At 40.0% G+C, this 20,861-nt stretch overlaps 2 protein-coding genes across 4 annotated transcripts; one reads left to right on the forward strand and one right to left on the reverse strand.

Annotated features, from left to right (window-relative positions):
* The first annotated feature begins 1,377 nt into the window (after positions 1-1,377).
* On the forward strand, positions 1,378-11,801 carry fam118b (family with sequence similarity 118 member B). Of its 3 annotated transcripts, none has more exons than XM_022761183.1 (8): positions 1,378-1,915; positions 2,610-2,699; positions 2,958-3,210; positions 7,988-8,215; positions 8,989-9,117; positions 9,325-9,622; positions 10,524-10,589; positions 11,710-11,801. In XM_022761183.1, the coding sequence occupies exons 2-8, from the start codon at positions 2,617-2,619 to the stop codon at positions 11,781-11,783; spliced, it is 1,131 nt and encodes a 376-aa protein (XP_022616904.1). In that variant the 5' UTR covers positions 1,378-1,915; positions 2,610-2,616; the 3' UTR covers positions 11,784-11,801. The 3 variants fall into 3 exon arrangements, with proteins under 3 accessions (XP_022616904.1, XP_022616905.1, XP_022616906.1); XM_022761184.1 differs by lacking the exon at positions 11,710-11,801 and adding an exon at positions 10,865-11,575; XM_022761185.1 differs by lacking the exon at positions 8,989-9,117.
* Positions 11,778-18,928, reverse strand: srpra (SRP receptor alpha subunit). Its single transcript, XM_022761181.1, has 15 exons — positions 18,859-18,928; positions 18,594-18,731; positions 18,196-18,279; positions 17,873-18,036; positions 17,367-17,527; positions 17,097-17,259; positions 16,565-16,718; positions 16,366-16,484; positions 16,153-16,274; positions 15,968-16,054; positions 15,265-15,437; positions 14,303-14,516; positions 13,915-14,078; positions 13,283-13,381; positions 11,778-13,127 (listed from the first exon to the last, which is right to left on the reverse strand). The coding sequence occupies exons 2-15, from the start codon at positions 18,714-18,716 to the stop codon at positions 12,999-13,001; spliced, it is 1,956 nt and encodes a 651-aa protein (XP_022616902.1). The 5' UTR covers positions 18,717-18,731; positions 18,859-18,928; the 3' UTR covers positions 11,778-12,998.
* Between the last annotated feature and the right edge of the window lie 1,933 nt (positions 18,929-20,861).

Genomic DNA, 20,861 nt, shown 5'->3' on the forward strand with positions numbered 1-20,861 from the left:
AAACACAGCAAAGCTTATAAAGTGTACTCATGCCAACTGCGCCTGCACCCATGGTGCAAGTGGGCCAACAATCCCCGGGTAAATATTTGGTCTCAGTTGTTGGATGGACTGCCAACTATACCACCACCTGAGTGGTTCAAAATGCTTCAACTTTGTGAAGTCACATACAAACAGTATATAGCATCCTCACATCTGTTATCAATAAAATACTTGACACAAGAGCAGCAGACAAAACACTAAAGGATTTAAATTACAAATGTCTTTGTCATGAGGTGCTGTGACCTTTGCCCTTAATACTTCTAAGTGCAGTTTTCATTTTAAACAGGAGATGGCAGGCTAGGCTAGTAGTAATTTTACTGAAATTGTATATGCTGACGTGTTCCTGTTTAGCATAAGTTATGGGGGAAATCAACAGTCCATCTGGGAAAACATCTGCTGTTGGGAGTATCATTAAATGACAGCTTCGCTACAACAGGGTTTGGTGCGATTCAAAATAAGAAAAATAGTGTTTATGGGTTTACTTTGAAATATGGAAACTATGGCTTTTAATTACAAAAGTATAAATATGGATCTGAGCCTCGAAGTTTCTGATACAGTATAATTTTACTTTTTATTAAATCTGATAATCACATTGTCTAAAGATGAGGTCTTGAACAGGAAGACAGATTGGTTGAGTTCTGATGTTTTCTGAATGATTTTACATATTTGATTGCACAGATTTCTGAATGAAGCTGCAAAGGGCTGCAACCTGCGCAATAATTTCATACATGCAACAGCTTGTGGTGTAAACAACGATTTGTACAAACAGTGCACTTTATTTAAGATTGTTGTCTGCTGGCTAGCCTCTTGACCTTGGTTCACGTCACAGTCAGAAAGCCTCTGGGTTTTGCTGCATTCAAGTGCTCTTTGTAAATCTAATTCTTAGCTTTGGAATTGTAAACAAGTGCTTTGTTTTGTTTTAAAAAAAAAAAAAAGATCTTGATATACTTTGTGATGCAATGGATGAGGAAACACTATTGTATGTGTAATTTAACTATTCAAGATGGTATTACTCATACTTCTGAACTCCGTTAAATAAAACTGTGAGCAGATTTAGACTTTATAATTGATATGGTATATCAGAATGACTTATACAAAGTAATAGATAGATTATTTACTTAATACCTTATTTACAAAACATCATTCGTTTTCTGTCGTAGATGTGAGCTGTTTCTGTTTCGTGCTGATATTTTTTTCTGTTTTACCGATAGACGAGTCTGTTTTGATGTGTCTGATTTTGATATGCTGTCAGGCAAACTTCCCATGCGGGAAAGTTAGGACGAAACTGATTTATTCTGAGGGCACTTGAAGGCATCATATGATCAAGCGCACATCACTTACAGGCGGTGACTTTAACCACTCCGTTAAACTTAAACGGGCAATGTTTAGAATAAGAGCAGGTAAAGTCGAGAACGTTGCTGGTGTGCAGTGGTAAACGGGATAAACGAAGTAACTGCGTTTTTTAGCTAAACAGACTGGTTAACAGCGGGTATATACCGCTTTTATCACTCTAACGCTACCCCCAGAATGACGAGTAAAATAGAGACGGTTTCGGACTTTTAACAACATCGGGACACAGCTAACTTAGCTTAAAGCAAGAAACAAACTAACGTTAGCTTAACTGGGGACGTTTGTAAACGTTTGTTGGGTTTAGTTTTTCCGTTATACAGTACAGCACCGACGCTGACGGTAACTTAACATCAGGTTAGCATTAGTTAACACTATCGAAAAAAGCTACAAACTCCAAAGTCGAGTCGATTTCCAAGCCGTTTAACGTGGCCCACTTTAATACAAAATAGAATTTTGTTGACTTCGAATCAAAAAGATTTCTACTTGAACAGAAATAAACACTGGACATTAACGTACCTACATCAAGGTAAGGTAATGTGGTAATGCTAGTTAACTTTGCCTTGTACGTCAACATTAGCATCGATGTAACGTTTTGTCTATTGAATGAAATATTACTGTTATTGTCTCGTCAGAAATTAATGTTAAATGTATAACTGCACTGGGGTTAAATACAAACACTGATTTCCACCACATGGCTTGCTGTTGAACCGTTAGGACATTGACTTATCATAGAGTTAAAGTTAAGAAAAAACATTAGGGAAGTAGCAGCTGTTTTAGAAAAATTGGGTAACGTCACCTGGTCTGTTACAAGTTTCCCTGAACAATAGCCTTACTGTAGGTTGGGTGTTTTTTAACAAAGGATACCTAGTATGTCATCAGATAAGGTGTGTTGCCAGGAAGGAATTAGTAAATGATTTCCTGTTTGTAAAATGACAAGGATAGGGTTAAGCAAGACAGGTTAATACAGGAATTCAATTGACAGAGGACTATTTTTTGATCTGGCAGGTTATATCTATTGTAATTCACTATTTGACATGATTCCAGTGTGATCAGGATGTTAAGGGTGAAGAAATAACAGCCAGCCAACAGTTGTATGTAACAGCTTTAGTATGAAGGATTGCTGTATTGGGTTGGCTTTTTGCTATTTGCTAAAACAGTCATCTCTGAACTTAACCAAGCCTTTCAGAGGTAGCATGTGGTTGATCCTCTGTCTGTTTCAGGAGCTGAATGGCCTCCGTTGTAGCGGTGAAAACTGAGAAGCGACCTGCAGCTGATTCTCAGGATGCAGACTCAAATGCAAAAAAGCCCAGGTAAGCTGATGTGCTGCTCTGGAGCCAGCTGCACATTATGCCCATAACTCATTCATTGGTTTTTGTCACCAGGACTGATTACAATCTTTTTTATCTTGAGTCCCTACTTTTTTGCCAGTTCTAAATAAAGGTAGGTTTTAGTCTTGCACTGCATGCTGGTGTGCTTGAAAATGGTCTGTTTAACCTTCATGCTGTCGGAAGGATTTGGGAAGCACCTTCCTTGGAACCATCATCACTCAATCTCTGCCTGCCCCAAAGGAAACTGCTGCCCAGCCTGAAGACCAAGCGAGCCCCCGAGCTGGTCCTGGTGATTGGCACAGGGGTGAGCTCTGCAGTGGCCCCTCAGGTCCCTGCACTCCGCTCCTGGAAAGGCCTCATCCAAGCCTTACTTGATGCAGCAAATGACTTTGACCTACTAGAGGAGGAGGAGAGCCGGCGTTTCCAGAAGCACATGCAGGAAGATAAGAATTTGGTGCATGTGGCCCATGACCTCATTCAGAAACTTTCCCCGGTAAGACTGCCTGAGCTTTTTTCCTTGCCTTTCCTTTCTACACCACCCTGTTGCACATGCACAAACACATGGCAGACAGACTGCCAGCTCACTGTCCTTTCCTCAGTGAGGGACATTTTGTCTCAGCCTCCATGAATTGAGATAAGACATCTTAGCCTTATCTCATTAAAAAAAAAACCTATACCTAATGACACAAAGCTTGTTTGTGGGACTCATTCTGAGAAATTTTTGTCAATACACACAAACACTGTAGTCAGATGATCTTGACTCATTCACACATGCAATGAGTAGGCTGTGTTTTGTGTTTCGCATTTATTGGTGTTTTTAAAACCACCAGTTTATACAAAAGCAGGGTTGCTGAACCACATTAGTGTTTTCTTTTTTAACCCTCCCTTGCCTTCCTTGATCAAGGTTCACAGCACATTTCCAGCATACAAACCTGGATTGCACTGGTTTTCTATGTGCCTAAAAAGTAGCACATAGCTACAGTTGTAGGGTAGTTAAGGTAGTCTGGCTGCTGATGTTTTGGTTTCATCAGCCAAACCCATATACATTGGTAAGAAGTTCCCAAAAATGTGTTTTGTGATGCCTCGTCAACTTTTAAATGTCACTATTATTCAGCCCGGTATTCACTTTGTTACTCTTGTTAGGTGTCAGTAAAAACTCAAATGATAATTGTGGGTTTCAGATGCAGAAATGATAATACAGCAAACTGGAAATTGTATGTTAGATGTTTGCTTGAATATGAGAGACAGAACCCAACCTATCACCCATAGTGAGGACATCCCACATATTTGTGATAATTAAGTAAAGCTTCATGATTGATCGTATTAAATAGCAGTTTCAATTTAAGCCTCTATGCAGTCTTCCTCTAAAAATGTATCCATATTTGTATCAAGAAGGAGATCCATTCTATCACAGCAAGCATTTGTAATTTTAAGACTGCATTATACCATGTGACAGCAGAGAGGACAGAGAACAAAAATTAATCTAACTTGTGTGTGTGAGAGAGAGACTAAAAAGAATGCTTTGAGGAAATAGAGTAAACAAGAGGATGAAAAGTCAGAATCAGGAAATTTTTACTGGTGATGGTGAGTAAAAGAAAACACCAGTTCACATAATATTGAGTTCATTCTTGGATTTCCAGATAGCTCAGTTCACTTTCTATCGGACAGGTCTGTTTTGGAGCAGGGCTGGCAGATGGGAGTCTTAATACCGTTTGCCTCCTGTGTTAGTCATGTCTCATCGCACCTTTGACATTGATAAAACACGCTTTGTTTCAGCCCTCCAGCCAGTTGTCAGAAAGGGAGCAAACAGCGCTTTTATGGCTTTATCCAACGTGTTTATTTCAATCCACAGTTGTGCAGACACCAGCCCACTGCTGTTGGCTACACCACACAGCAGGCTCTAGCATGCTGAGGAAAAAAAAACAAGCATGGAATAATGTGAACCAGCAGCCCCCCACCCCAGATTTTCCATTTAGACAGTTAAAGCAGCACCCAAACAGCAAGCATACTGTAAGTTACAGCAGAGGTGTAGCGTGTAGTGATTTTTTTTCACATAATCCATTGCAAAAATATTTCCTCTGTTGCAGTTTAGCACATGTTAGCACTAGACCTGAGTTCATGTAGTTGTTTTACTGTCCTCTGGCTGAAACAAAAGGAATTTCTCCTTTTGTCGATCCCAGTGTTTGCCCTAAGGCTTAAAGCTAAATTCAACATGGAATTCACTTATGTATAGACTGCCCCTTGAATCATACGTTAGAAGCCCATCAAAAACCACACAGAAACTGTGTATTCATTGCTACACTAAACTGGGAATTTCATTCTGATGTTAATCATTGGGAGGTGTCTAGTAATATCAAAATACTAAGAAAACTGAGGTGCTTGAGGAGGTAAGAAAGCTGCACTGAGTTCCAGTTAATTCCACTAACAGTGGACCTGTGAGAGTTTAACCCACTTATCATGAAATTGTGTATCAGTTGGATTATGGTGGTCTGCAGGCACACGGTGTCAGATAATGAGGGTAATCTTAAATAAAAACTCAGAGAGAAGGTTTTTGTCGCAAATCCTCTCATACCTTTGACCTTGGCAAAAACGAGGCTAATTACAACTTTGCTGACTGGTTTATTTATTCAAGCAAGAAATGTAAACAGGGTCAGTGGAGAAAGCATTTGATCATCTGCTGATATTCATTTTGGTGGTGATCTTAGATTTTCAATATTTTCAATTTGGAAACTGATTATTAATATCTATCATCTAAAGCCCTGCTTTGAATCTTCTTACAAAATGAAATTATTGCTGCTATGTTTCCTAAGTCAATTGTCAGTGTGAAATGAACCATAACAGTGTGTGGATACAGATCAAGAGTTCAGGTTTTGTGTTGTCGAATTATGGACATTTTCCAGGAGCAACAGACTTGTGAAGAGTCAATCTCTTAACATTTCTACACCCATATCTTAATTGTACTAATTTAGCACATGTTCAGAGTAGGGCAATCCAGAGCTAGCATAAAACTCAGAATAAAATATATTTTTGAAAAAAAAACTATTAATTTAGAATGAATATTTAGAAAACAGAGTTGTTTACTGGCACTTCATTTGGTTATTACATAAGTCCTGAGACGGTCCAGGGACACAGTGATCAGGATGGGTGCTGTAGACACTATGGGGATAATGAGCTTCTTCCTGTGGAAAGGACTCCTACTGTTTAGCCCATTAGAGCTGTAATCTCTGGAAGCCAGCAGAGTATTTCCCTGTGCTAGAATCACCTTGGTCACTGCATCTACTGCACTACCCTTTGCTATTCTTAGCTGCCCGACTCTTCCTGTTTTTTTTTTTTTTTTTTTTTTTTTTTTTTTCTTTTACAACAGGCTCTGCCAGGTAAGAGTGAGCTGTAGCTTGTGCAGTCGTCACAGCCCGTAATCTCTTTGCAGACTCAGGTGGTATGAGAGCTGCTACTTGAAGAGCTGTGGACAGGATCAAAGAGGGTGATTGATGGAGTGTTTTTTTTTTATATATATAAAGAACAAATTTGTCCTTGAGCAGGTATTTTGAAAACTAGCACACACTTGACACACCCCTGAAGTCTCACTTGAGAGTAAATTAAGGCATTTAAGTTGCCGGTAGGAATTCCTGTAAAGGCCTGTGCTAAGAGAAACTTCTTGAAACCATATTAAGGCAAAGCATCAAAGCATGCTGATTCATGTCCAAGACCTGTTGAATGTGACTGCTGTATATGAATAGTTAGTTTGTTTTAGTTTGCACCCAAAACTTGATAACTAAGTAACAAAAATTGTACCTACTTCCCATCTGTTTCTAAAATGAAATTACACCACACTGTTGTTTTAATTTGTCATCATTTCAGTGTTGGTGGTGGCAGTTATGTGACGGTTCCACCCTGCTTCTAAGTTGATTTAAAAAAAAAAAAAAAAAAAAAAAAAACATACATCATTCAACTGTTGAACAAGCGGAGCTTACATGCACACATTTATTTTAAGACAGTTGGGCAGGTCACATGGTATGATAAGTAAAACTCTACTCAAGAGGGTTCAATCCCATTAAAAAGCTGCTTGTTGTGGGTTAGCGAAAGTGTACTGGACATCACAGTTGCAATAATTTGACAATGGCCAACTACTTCCCCAAAAGGTATTACAGTAATTATGGTTATGTACAAACAAGTTAAACTAATGAATTTGGGGCTGTCAAATACTAACAGGAGTCAGGGATGATTCACATAAAAAAATATACTCACAGCACAGCAAAGATGTGATGAAATGAGGAACATATTATTTACCCCCCATTTATTTAGTCATTCAGTCTTCAGTCTGCACATAGAATGTCGGGTTGAAAGCATTGCAGTTTTTTATCGATATTTAAAATTGGGAGAGTGTTTGGCCACTCTTGTGTTAAAACCTCACCAACCAAAGCAGAATGGATGACACAGTGTGGTGCAGTAGTTAGCACTTTGTCCTCAGTGCTGGTAGCAAGAAGGCTCTGGGTTCAAACCTGCCTGCTGGCCAGCTGGGGCCCTTCTATGGGGAGTTTGCATGTTCTCCTCGTGCATGGGTGGGTTTTCTCCAGCTACTCAGCTTCCTCTCACAGTCCAAAGACACGCAGGTTAGACTCAGGCAACTCAGCCCTGTCATAGACTGACAACTTCCAGGGTGTAGCCCGCCTCTTGCCCAGTCCATCCCCTAGCTGATGGATGGATAATGGACATATTTTTTCTGTTGTGAAAAGTCAGCGGTCTTGGTTGTAAAGCTGTTTTACATTGCAGTAACAGTAAAAGTCTTCACAACCATGTGTACTCCAGATTGTAGATGTGACACTTTCACAGAATCAGTGCTCTTGTGGTCATTATGTTTAAATTTTTTGTTATATAAGTTTTACTTCCACTTGACACATATATAGATCACATCGCTGCTGGTTGTTCACTGCATTTCCCTTTCCACTGTTATGCTAATTCAGTGCTGTTTAAAGATGCTTAGCTGAAAATTAATTATCAAGTATAAGTACGTAGACACAGTGGATATGGCCGTTTATCTTAAATGCATCATGCACTGAATGAAGTCTTACAAATTGTTAGGTATTTCCTGCAGTAATACCACCATGACTTTCTGTGAATTTGACATTTCAGACCTGCAAAGCAGTTGTGTGAAAAGTGTGCAAATTGGACAACTTTTTATATGTGTACTTACCATAAAACAAGAATTGTGGAGTTTATCAACAGAAAACATTATTCCTAGCATCGCTTGTTTTTTTTCTTTTCTGTTTCAGAGAACAGGAAACGTGCGATCTACATTCTTCAAGGACTGTCTATACGAGGTGTTTGATGACTTGGAGTGCAAGATGGAGCATGCAGGGAAACATCTACTGCGCTCAGTGTTGCAGTTAATGGAGAGCGGTGCACTAGTCCTCACCACTAACTTTGACAACTTGTTGGAGATATATGCAGCTCACCAGGGCACCAAGCTGGAGTCTTTGGACCTGACAGATGAGAAAAAGGTAAACAGAGCTCAGATTGTGTTATGGCATTGATTGATCTTTCCTTCCACAATACAACCAAGTCAGCTTTTTTCAAATGAGTGCAAAGGCCAGTAAAGCATGCACTAAAACGAGCAGGTTTTGTTTTGCCAAGCTGAAATTGTAGGACTTTTAAAATCCCTAGAAATTTTGAACTTGAGTTGCATTGTAACACATTTAACATGCTTAAACATTAAGGAATTCTTTGAATGGGGGAAATCACAGATGAATCCACCTGAATAGTATCTTGTCCTGATTTACATATATGAAATTCTCTTGCGAAGTTCCTTGCTGATAATATAGATAATGCTTTGACCTGAAAGAGCCTTTTGTCTCTGACAGGTGGAGGAAGGTTAAAGTTCTAGTCATTACTCAGACACTGTTGAGTTTTATAGATTGAACAATATTTGCTTTTGGTTTAAGACTGGGGTGAAAAGGAAGCATGTGTTTTCCAAGTAAACATAGGTTTGTTTCCCTTCTGACCAGTTTCTATACTAAATCCCAAGTCATCCAGTCGCGTCATTTTCATCCCAGTTAATTGAAAGTTAATTTGATTATTTGTTAAATAGAACACAAATTTGCAAGAATTGATCAGAGTTTTCCGACAGACCCATCGCCGTGCCTCTCAGTCCTGGTATTTATGCCTTGTCTCCATCAGGGCTAATATCCTCTAACTGCTGCTCAGTGATTTTACACCCTGCCCAGCTAGAACAGGATTGAGTGCAATGGACTGTTAAGTGTGTGTGCGTGTCTAGGTGTTGGAGTGGGCTCAGGAAAAACGGAGGTTAAGTGTTCTGCATATCCACGGTGTTTACACCAACCCCAGTGGTATTGTACTGCACCCTGCTGGCTACCAGAATGTACTGAGGAACACTGAGGTCATGGTGAGCTCTGAAATTGTTCTCTGTTGGTTGTTATGTTTCTGACCTAGGAATTTAATGGCTAACTCAAATTTAAAATGTGTTAATAATATCACGTTAGGGTAGTATATTGAATTGCAAGTCGCACAAGGTTGTCTGTACCAAATTGCGTCTGTCCCTGCACTAGTTCATGTAAAGAGTAATAACGTATATTACTGCTGGTTTCAACAGCGCGAGATCCAGAAGCTGTATGAGACCAAATCATTCGTATTTCTTGGCTGTGGGCGCACAGTGGACGACACAACCTTCCAGGCTCTGTTCTTGGAGGCAGTCAAACACAAGTCGGACCTGGAGCACTTCATGCTTGTGCGGCGCGAGGACGTGGGTGAGTTCAAGAAGCTGCGTGACAACATGCTGGACAAGGGCATCAAAGTCATCTCCTATGGAGACGAGTATGCCGACCTGCCTGAGTACTTCGAGAGGCTGGCCAATGAGATCTGCAACCGTGATGTGTCTACCAATGGCTGGGGTAAGGAGGATGACAGCTGATCACAGTTCACTTGTCTGCCTATTTGTAGTGGATGATGTGTTCTGGCAACCCTGTCTCCAAGAAATTACATTTATATACAACTAACAGTAAATATGCCATCCATGTCCTTGCAACTCAGCTGCAATGAGTAAACGTAGTGCTTCATTAAAAACACATTGCCTTTGAATGTAATGCAGCCAGTGATTACTTTGCTACCACAACAAAATTGGGAAAACAGTATCATATGATGGTATTTTCTAAGAGACAGGGATGGTTTTGGAGTCTTAACAAAATTTCACATTCCACTTATTATACACATGAACTGAAATTTACTCAATGATGAGAACTATACAGCCAGTGAAACAAGGTGTATCATGTCATCTGTGGCAGTGAAGTTGCTTTCCAAAGTTTGAAGAAATAACCCTGATGATGCCATATGGGGGGCAATGAAAGACAGTTGCATTATGGGTAAAATAGGATCCAGTGATTTTGGAACATGACATATACCAAGAATTAAATGTCAGGATATCTCTGCTTCTGCTGCTTTGATTTGGACCAGTTCCCCAACTTAATGGAAATGCAATACTTAACACTATCACTTGTACCTATCATTGGAGAACCCCATTAAAAAGTTTGACAGTGGGATAGTCAATGCTTGGTTGCCTCTGCTGTCACAACAGCAGGTTCTGCTGCTCTATTAACCTTCTGTATTGAAGATATGAATTAAATTGTTTGGGGTCCCAACATAGCTTGTCTCTAAACATCTCTTAAAAAAGAAAATGTGGGATTTTCTTGCATTTAATTCAGCACATCTACTTAACATGCCCACTCACCCTTCTTAAAAGAGTTGAGGATATGAGTTGCCTACATTTTATATATATGTTTTTTCCTCTATCTACAGGGTCTCCCTCACAAAATGGTGAAGAGCAGCAGAATGGATTTAACACACAGAAAAGCCTCCTTCAAGGTTAGGACTGAATGCTTCTCTTTGACTTCAGACAGTGGCCACTTGCAAGAGACATTTCCAGAATAACACAGTAAACGCTGTCCAAGACTCTTGTTTTCTTACTGCATGCTGGTAGATAGAAAATCCAGTATCAAAAGACCTGCTGGTATTACTTTACACAAAGATACAACTGACTTTGCAGAATTGCATGCATGGCAGTCAGCGGCCACGTTTCAGTTGATGCTCCTTTTTATTCAACTGCTCACTCAAGTCCATTCCTTCTCTTTTTGCCCCAGACTATCATTCCTGACAGGCACACGGTCGGGATCAGTATCAGTCATTTTCCTCCACAGCTCCGTCAAGAGATCAGTGTATTTCGAGTAGTACTCGATTGTGATTTCATTCGGTGGATTTAGGAATCCAGGAACATTATGGGCCATGGGAGACCTAAAAGCTGTCAGTATTTTGCAGATATTTAAGGTAATCGTCAACACTAATACCCAACCTCACGGATCCCACTGTACTGTATTTAAATGATGCTGAAACCTCAACATTTGGGATGCTAAATGCCAATTTAAATATGCAGATGATGCAATGATAAGCTGCTTGGATTTGGACATACATTTATCAAGAATGCAGTTAAACAAACTGCATCACCGTCACCTACCTGCCCTATTATGAAAAGCTCTAGGTGGAAGCTGTAACGCACATCACATGTTCTCAACTGAAAACAATCTTGGCGATATATAAGGATTGTATCTGTCATGCTCAACCCTGACACCAGAAAAACTTGATTTGCACATTACTGGCAGGGGAATGGGAATGGTGGAAACTTCTCAGTCATGGATGGTTACTTGGTTTTGCAAACACATAAATGTTATGATTCTGTCCTCAACTTTAAGTTCAGGAGAGTATGTTTTCATAGCTGTTTTCATAGCAGAGACGCTCTGCCAGTAGCAATCACTTTGCCACTCCTTTGCTGAAAATAAATAAAATGTTCTTTGTAAGCCTTTTTTGTATTTTTAATACTTGCATGTGTTTTCTGACATAGTATTTATAAGTACTATTTTCAAAATAAAGCTTTTGGTATCCCATTTGTCCTTTTGTGTTTGCATGTCCATCGATGACCATACTGGAACAGACTGTAAAGGAGCTACAGATCAGGTACCTCTGCATCATATGACAGAACAAATTCCACTTTACAGGCTGTCATAGCACATAGCAGCTTTATTTAGAAATTTGTTTACATTCTCATAAATTAGCTCAGATCTTTTGTATAACTCCTGATTCTCTCATATTGCACTACCACAAATTAAAGGGGGCTAAAGATATTTAAGACTTATATTTCCTCTTATAAATGAAGAATAAATCATGAGGGAAAACATAAATAAAAGGCCTGTAGAACTTCAACTGACCACACAAAGTGGAGTCTGAAATCTGCCGACAACCGTAAGAGCTAAAAAATAAATTTACAAAATATCTTTCCACTTTTCATCAAACGGATTGTTTTTCTTTTTTATAAACTGAGGGCTCATAGTCTCCATTTTGTAATGAGTAATGTGTTAATAGTGTGTTAGGTAGGTGAGGAGCTCTGGAAGATGACATTCTTAGAACAATCCATCTGAAACTGGTGTAATCACAGTTGTTAATGTGTTTTAGGAGATACTGATGTACTTCCCCACTTTATAGTGGATCAGCACTGGCAGAGCCTGGTCTTTGCTACGCCACAATTTAGGTTTCTATTTTTAACAGGGGAATACAACATCTACTGATTCGATACTTGAACTGTAAACAGATTCAGACCCCTCCTCTAGACTAGAAGGAGTGGTTTCTGACCTGAAATGCCATGGTACACTTGATGGATAATCACCCATGTAGTGAAAGTGTTAACTAACAAGACAGGAGACAGATAGGCACTATGGTCACTAAGCTTTCCTCAGGCACAGGCAGCTGCTGAAATGTCACATCCAGCAAGCCTTCACGACCTGACCTCATTTACATAAAGAGGGGAAAACTGACTGACAAAATGCCAGGTGGGGAATTTGTTTTGTAAGTCTTTACTGTGTAAACCAGTAAACGGATGACATTTACAGCCTAGATCCATTTAGTCAGCTAAAATGTCATTTGTTTTGAAACTCAGGCTGATCTGAGGTACTTTTCAATTTGGCCCAAAAGTTTAGAAATGATGTAAAAGGAGGCTCCTCTGGCTTCGTTGCAAAATGATCTGTCTTCCAAAGTGCACACTTGTCCTTTACTGGGAGAATAAAGTCCTGTGCATGACACGAGTTCTTCATTTGATGCAAAGTAGAGAGGGCAGGGCAGGAGGATGAGAAATGCAGGCTAGCAGGGCTGGAACATCTCACGGCAGTGTGGCAAAGGTATTGTTGGCTTTGTTTGCGATGATGAATAAACAGCAGAACATGCAGCCACTTAAGCCTTCATCAGGGCGCCGACCACAGCGCGGGCATTGAGGCTGCGCAGGTCGTTGTAGGTCTGCCCTGTGCCCACAAACACAATGGGCTGGCCTGTGATGTACGTCATGGAGATGGCAGCACCAACCTGTGAAGGAGGAGTGTTATCAGCTTTCTGACTGCTAATAATTCATAATACGTGAAACAACTCCGGACGACTAATTAACAGCATCAAGAAATTATACAGAGGCCATGTCATAGGATTAAAATCAGATAGGAATATATTGGAAAACATTAAAATACCTTGTCGTCGATGGTGTCAAACTTAGTGAGAACAATTCCATCAATGAGCCGAGGCTTGTCAGACATTGAGTGGTCTGCCAGAGCCTGATTGAACTTCACCTAAGGACAATGGAAAGACAGATGAGTCATTCGGTGGAAACATGATTAGGACCGAGTTAATATGTACAGCACCAGCTTTCCATCTCACTATTTACAAAGTGTAGAGGAAGAGAAACCACACACATCTGCGTAATGGTTAACAGGACAGAAGATCACTGGAGCAACACTGACCCCTGCTGGAGAGTTTAATCGATAGCAATCCATTTTATCCTACAGCTTTCTCTGTTTTATTAGTTAGTGTCTGTTGATTAGCACAGGAGCCTCAGGTCTGTATACCAAACTAAAGCTGATTAAAAACCATAAATCCCTGCTCCAGTAAGCACTAAGTTCTAGCAGTCGATCACACAATTATGACACAAATGTTTCATTAGAATTCAGCTGTGAATATATGGATTTCTAGTTCCTTGAAAACGTCAATATCCATTCAAGTTACCAGTAAAACCAACTTACTCCTTAATGTCAGTCATCAGTTACATTTACTGTTAGTGCACAGTGTGTCTCAACAAAAAGTCTGGATTTGTCAGTGGCCTTACCAGCTGATCAACTGCCTCATTTCCAACCAAAGCCTCCCCAACAAACAGCACTAGGTCGGGCATGTTGACCGCGATAAGTTTGGCCAGGGCTGTCATTAGGGGGGCGTTGTCCTGCATACGCCCAGCAGTGTCGACCAGCACCACGTCAAAGGCCTGGTTGCGGGCTGGAGGGATGAAACGCAGAGGGCACTTATGTGACTTTTCCACATGGGTGATATTAATCATTAATGAAAATGAATAACATACTCAAAACTGAGAGAACCCTTTATCACAACAGAATTGAGGTGGCAATCAACAAGAAAACCACAGCTCTAAATTCTCCAGGTGAGCTAACTTCATGATTACAACAATCAGTTAATAATTAGTCAACTAAAAAGAAAGTATTTACCATAGGCAATGGCCTCCATGGCAATTCCAGCCGCATCCTTCCCATAGCCCTTCTCATAGAGCTGGACTACGGGGCGTCCTCCATGCTGCTCTGGTGGATGCAGAGAGTTCAGGCGGCGCTGATGAGTGCGGAGCTGCTCCACTGCCCCGGCACGAAATGTGTCACAGGCTGCGATCAGCACTGTGAAACCATTCTCTATCAGCCAGAAGGAGATCTGGACCAAGACAAAGAGAGATTTAGGTCAAATATACTCGGAAGTTACGGTCAACAACGTATGCCGCGTTTCGACCAAAAATGTATTTTCTTCAGGAACTAAAAGCTTCCTGTGGCCCATTGTTGTCTTTGTTTCCACCGTGGCCTAAAGTCCCGGGAAGATTATACAAAATTATTACTTGACATTAAATTATTAACAGCACTTTGAGGGCATAGCATGAACAAAAATACGGGACAAATTGCTTCCCGCTTTCATTCAATACAGGATGTAGCATTTTATTTTCAAATACGGGACGATCCCGTATTTTCTGTGACAGCTGTTGTGGTCCTTTATTTTTTCTGAAGTCCTTTTTCAGTTTTTTTTTTTTAAACCTTCTCCCAGACCTGTTTCGCAGTGTGTAAAATGTGTTCGCTCCCTCCCTGCGGACCTTTAAACATCGCAGGTGAAATAAAATGCAGTGAGTACTCAACCAGTCAGAAATGTTCAGCACTGCAGACCCCCACCCCCAAAAGTTCCTGAACCTTTGGAAAGTACTGACTGACCAGGTACCTTTTTGGGGGTTGATCAATTACCCCAGAAATAAATTTAGACCCTGGTTCTTGCGGACGAAATGCGCATGTTCCTCAAAAGGTTCCTGGTTCCTGAGGAAAGTTCCTGCGCTGGAAACACGGCCATACAGGAACAAGAAGGAAACTTCGAGAAAAACGGTCAATTTGGGGTACATGTCACTACCCTTTTAACTCCTCACCTTGGCCAGGTTGGTGGACTTTCCGACCCCATTGACACCACAAAATGTGATGACAAATGGCCTTCGCTGGCTCTGTGCCTCCATGACATCTCTCAGAATATCCACCCTTCGCTTGGGCTGCAGGATCTGCACCAATGAGTCCTGCAGGGCCTGCTTTACTGTTGAGGCCACAGCTATAAAAACACACACGCACACACAGAGCTGACAAGATCTGATGATGTGATACAGTCAAGTCCACATGGACCAGAATCTCAAAGGAAAGTTTCCAACATCTTGTGGAATCCATGCCAAAAAGAACTGAGGTTGTTGTTTTAGCAAAGGGAGGCCCTACTCAGTATTAGTATGGTATTTCTAATAAAGTAGTTGCTGAGTGTATGTTGTAATGTATGCACATGGTCTTGAAACACTCCCTGCTACCTTTAATATATCTGTGATGTTTTTAACTTGCAGTTCCACACTTTGAATCACATATGAAACTGAGGAGAGGATCATATTTTAATCCATTTACTGTGATAAGCATCCAGTCAACGGGAAATGCATTACTATAATGGCATTACTGTTCCCATCGTGCAGACTGAGCTCTCATAGAAGGACAAGTGAAGGCAGAGAAGAACACTTCACAAAATGAAAAATAATTTCACAAAGGGGATGAGGATCTTTAGTCTATTGTAGGTACATTAAATAAATGTGAAAAGTTACTTACTGGTGAATGTGCCCATGACTTTACCCTCCAGTTTTTTAGCTACAGAGTCACAGAGCTGGGAGGCAATGTCGGCTGCTACATTCTTTGCTATAGGACAATGAAGAAGAAGAATGAATAGCAGACAATTCACTCTCACATCTTGCAGAACAAAGACAGTGTGTAAGAGAGAAGCTGTGATATCATACTGATGAGGTGGTCCCTCATCTTCTCCAGCACTGACTCCATGTCCTCACGGGTCAGGCTCTTGGAGCCCACCAGGCCTTTCAGCATCCCAAACATGCCCCCAAAACTGCCACCCTTTTTCGAGCTGAGAAGAACACAGAAAACAAGGTACATGTTCACAGTGCAACTTACATTTAAGACATATTCATAAACATTATACTTTGACACTTTCTTACCTTGTCTTGCTCGTTTCACTGACAATCACTCTCTCATCTTCCTCCCCAATCTCCCCTTCCTCACTCGACTCATAGTCTACAGGCAGCAGGTCTCCCTCCATGGAGCTCACTTGCATCCCCTGAAACGCATCCAGGACATTAGGTAAGTGACTAATACAGATGTCTCTTAGGGGTGCAGTGGAGGGGAATGGGTACTTACTGGGTCATTTTGTGCCTCCAGGTGCTGTTCACCACCGTTGCTAGGCGAACAGTTGTCACCATTGTAGCTGTAGTCCAGGTCCTTGGTGCTGCTACCACCCATGTCCCAAACACGCATTTGTTTCTCCCTCGGTTTCTGAGGCTTTGGAGACTTCCTATGAGATGACAGCATATCAGAAGTAAGCAGTTGGAAATAAGCAGTCAGACATGCTTTACACTAGGAGACTGATAAAACCCATTAGTTATTCCAAAAAGAAGGGTGACTGTTTAAATGCATATTTCTAGTATTTCTGGTAGGCGCTGAAAAACTATTAAAGCAATGGATCTGACTATAATAAGGGCATGCAAAACCGCAAACAAATAATACTTGTATGTATGTAATTTGCATTCATTTTCAACATATCTGATCCTGCCTTTAATGTTCTTTAATGTGTATCTACTCTGTCAATGCTGTTGTTGTTAAGACAGTCAAAATATATCTCTACCATTGGCATATATTTTAAAATGTATAAATATCTTATCTCTTATCTTACCTAGGTTTTTCAGTAGTTGTCACCATGCGTTTGCGAAATAACTTTTCTTTGTTCTTCTCTATGACCTCCTCAGGAGTCAAGCCCTGGTTACCATTCTCAACCATCTTCTGTCCAGACGGTGTGGGCTTGCCTTGATCACCTTTGGCAGGCTCAGCTGCAGGAGCTAGAGAGGATTGGAGTATCACATCAAGTCAGGATTGAGATAAAAATTATGTTGTACTATCCATTTTTTGAAATAATATTAGAACAGTTACCACCAACTGCACATACCCTCCTTTTTGGTATTTTTATTCTTCTTGCCACCCTGCTCCTTGCTTTTGTCCCCACCCTTCGTCTCAATCATTGACTTCACAGTTTTTTGGGATTTCTCGGACTCCTTAAAGGACCGCATGGGAGCATGGCTCCGAGCTTTGCTGCTCTCCTCCGCCTCTCTTTTGGTAAACAGTTTGTATAACACAGGACAGATTTTAGTTAGTTAAGCATCTTTGCTTTTTTTTTTTTTTTTTTTTAAATAAACTCACAGCTTAATTGGTCTGTTTTTTGATATGGCCTACGAATTATGACAGCACTTGCACTGGAAAAACTGAGAAGAACATCCTAATTACCCTCAACAGCTGCTAAAGTAAAGAAGTACTAGTACTAGTATTACTAGCAATGACTGGTTCAATCAGGAGTAAAATACACCTTTTGATCCTTCATTGCTGACACAAAATATTATGGCTAAAGTTCTTCAATACATGAAATCACCCATCTGCGGTGAAACTCTCCATCTTTACCTAAGAAGCATCTTGAAGATGTCCTCAAATTCAAAGTTGTTGTTGAGGAGCTTCAAAGCTCCCTTTTGCTCCAGCTCATTCTTATAACGATCCCTAAAATGAAGCTGAACATCATCTATGAACTTGTCCACATATGTCAGCGTCAGGATCTTTTGAAAACCCACCTGGAATGTGAAGGAGAGAAAAGAAAAGAGTAGTGATTATTACTAAAAAAAAAAAAAAACTAAAGCAATAAACACATGAATCTTTTGTCACAGATTTGCAGTCCACATCTCAAACATGTTTCATTTTAAGTTATTTATTGTGTAGTTAAAGAGACTTACCACAAAAATTAGCTCAAACTCATTATCGAGCTTGTATTTAAGACTCAGGGCCTCATGAGTGAATGAATTGTTCCCACTTCGCTCCTGTAACAACATCACACAACGAACAGATCGTTGATATGTCAACAGGAGCTGAACACACATGTCGTAGCTGCTACAGCTAGCTTCCTGTGTCAACCTAACAATGTTAAAAACACAAAACTACTAAAAATCTAAATCCAAAATCATAATAAGATGATCTTTAGTCTATTCGCACAAAAACAGTCGCATGTTTGGTATACTAACGGTTACGCAATAAGCTAACATTTGCTACCTATTAGCTGTTAGCTGTCCGAAGCATACTGAGATTTAGATAAACACAGGCATCTGTCACAGGAGCTTGATTCGTTATGTCTCACCTGAAGGATCACGGAGCGGATCAAAGCGTTGACAGGCCCCGTGAAGGATTCAGTGACCCCGGCTCCCTGAAAACACCACAACACTATCCCCCCTTTGCTGAAGATGGTGAAGAAATCTAGCATCTTGCCACCACGTATCTGGATTAAAAACACATACAAGGGGTTGGGAAATAAAAAAAGTGAAACGAAAGCCCTGTGATGGATGAATTGTCCTGTAAACGTCTAAAGCTCTAGTGCCAATTCTTCAAAAAAAATTCAGTCTTACCAGATAATACTTCAAAAGATGATAAAATCCACCACCAGTGTAAAACTGTTTTAGACACGTCAGATGCACAGCCAGGAAGTGACACTTACTTCCGTCGCCCCCCCTCCTCAAATTTCGCGCATGCGCAGTTTGATTGTAAACCATGTGTCGTTTCGTATGAGAGCGTTTTGAACTTATTCATTCTTTAAAAATGTTATTTGCATTAGTCAAGTCTACTGAATAAAATTAAATAAGTAGGTCATACACTAACCACTCAATTACGGCACAAATCTTTAGTAAGTATTTCCATTTCCAAGCTTTCTTCTATTCCACTGCATTTCACTGAGGAATAGACTTCACATACAAAAATATGATCAATTTACAAAGATTGATGCATAGATTAAACCAGGGGCAGAGCCAGACATTGTAAACGTTGGGGGCTTAGCCCCAACTTAAGTATATATTCCGGTGACATGCTCCCCCGGGGAATTTGTTCCCCATTCACACCAGCTACATGCACTGTTTACTGTATCAAATCATTTGTACATTATTTGGGGGAAAAAATCATCCAGAGCCTGCATCATATTTTGAATCTAATTGTGCTCTGTCTCCATCACTCTGAAACTACAACACAACAAATTTTGACAAATTTTCACTACTGCCACATGAAAGGAGGCAAAATTGTCTGATGTTAGTATTTTGGATTTACGTGACTTAGGTGCGGAATGAATTTGACATAAACAGCATCACTAATCTTGAAACCTATTTTTGTTACACTATGCTGGAGTAGAGTTCACAGATTTAAAGTTTAGATGATGAATCTACATTTAAATCCAGACCATAATAATATATGCTGCTCTAACTGAGCAGACATGGATCCACAACAAGACCAAGTAAATATCTTTACTTCTCTGAACTGAATATTAGGCCAGATAGAATATAACAGAAGAACATTTACTGTAGTGATACTCAATTTCTCAAGGAATAGCATCATAGGATAAACAACATGGACATGTACTGTAATATTACTGTGCAGTATTTTATTTGATCTATTCTGGATCACTCTGTTCTCATGTCCTCCTCTTTTCTTCTTCGTTCACTCTCGCAGCTCCACTCCACAATGTCTTCCACTCAAAGAAAATATAAAACAAAAAGAGTTTTAATATTTCTGATCATAAACTGAAGATGTAAAAACATTAAATGCACATGTACATTGTAAATAAACCACATTTCATACCCATCCAAACTGTTGAGAGATACAAATGATACTGAGACATATCGATCCCATAACATATATTTTCACATCTCATTTCCTCTAATAATACTAATAGGGCTCCATTGATTTGCCGTTCCTGTCAGAGAGACTAAATGACACCAAGTTGAAGTTACATTATAAACTTAATACAAGATTCAGGGTTTTGGGATAACATCCAGGGCTGTAGTCCAATAAACAGCACCTCCCACTCTGCCTATGGATTAAACTACAACAGTAGGCTATATAAACTCCAGTACATCAGTAATAATAATCTGTATCTGTATCTGTATCTGTATCTGTATGTAACAATAGTGACCTTTTTTATTTGTATTGAGTACTTATATTTTAGAAATCATCAAGTACATTTTGGTCATTTTACTTTTAAAGCATTTTCAACATAGAAATTCTGTTTGTAATGGCACATTTTTATATTGTTGTATATTTGTACTAAAGTACAAGATCTGGTAATTTCTCCACCACAGCCATAAGTTTCCATTCAGTCCCCCCCCACCCCCACACACACACACACAGTTTTTTCTTGTTTCATTTGTTATTCATTTTCTTAATTTCCCCTGTATGACATAAATAAAGTTTATCTTATAGATATTATTTATAACGGTAGAAAACCTCCAACTGTGCGTACAATCGAATGTCTGTTATTACTTCTTTTATAATAGAAATTCATCATCCAGATCAGAAAGTAGTCTTACTGAAGGCTTTGAGTTACACTAGCTTTTGACACAGGGTACAGTGACTACCTGCTCAGTGA

The sequence above is a fragment of the Seriola dumerili genome, unplaced genomic scaffold, assembly GCF_002260705.1.
Source record: "Seriola dumerili isolate Sdu_G_001 unplaced genomic scaffold, Sdu_1.0 BDQW01000391.1, whole genome shotgun sequence".
NCBI classification, from domain to species: Eukaryota; Metazoa; Chordata; class Actinopteri; order Carangiformes; family Carangidae; genus Seriola; species Seriola dumerili.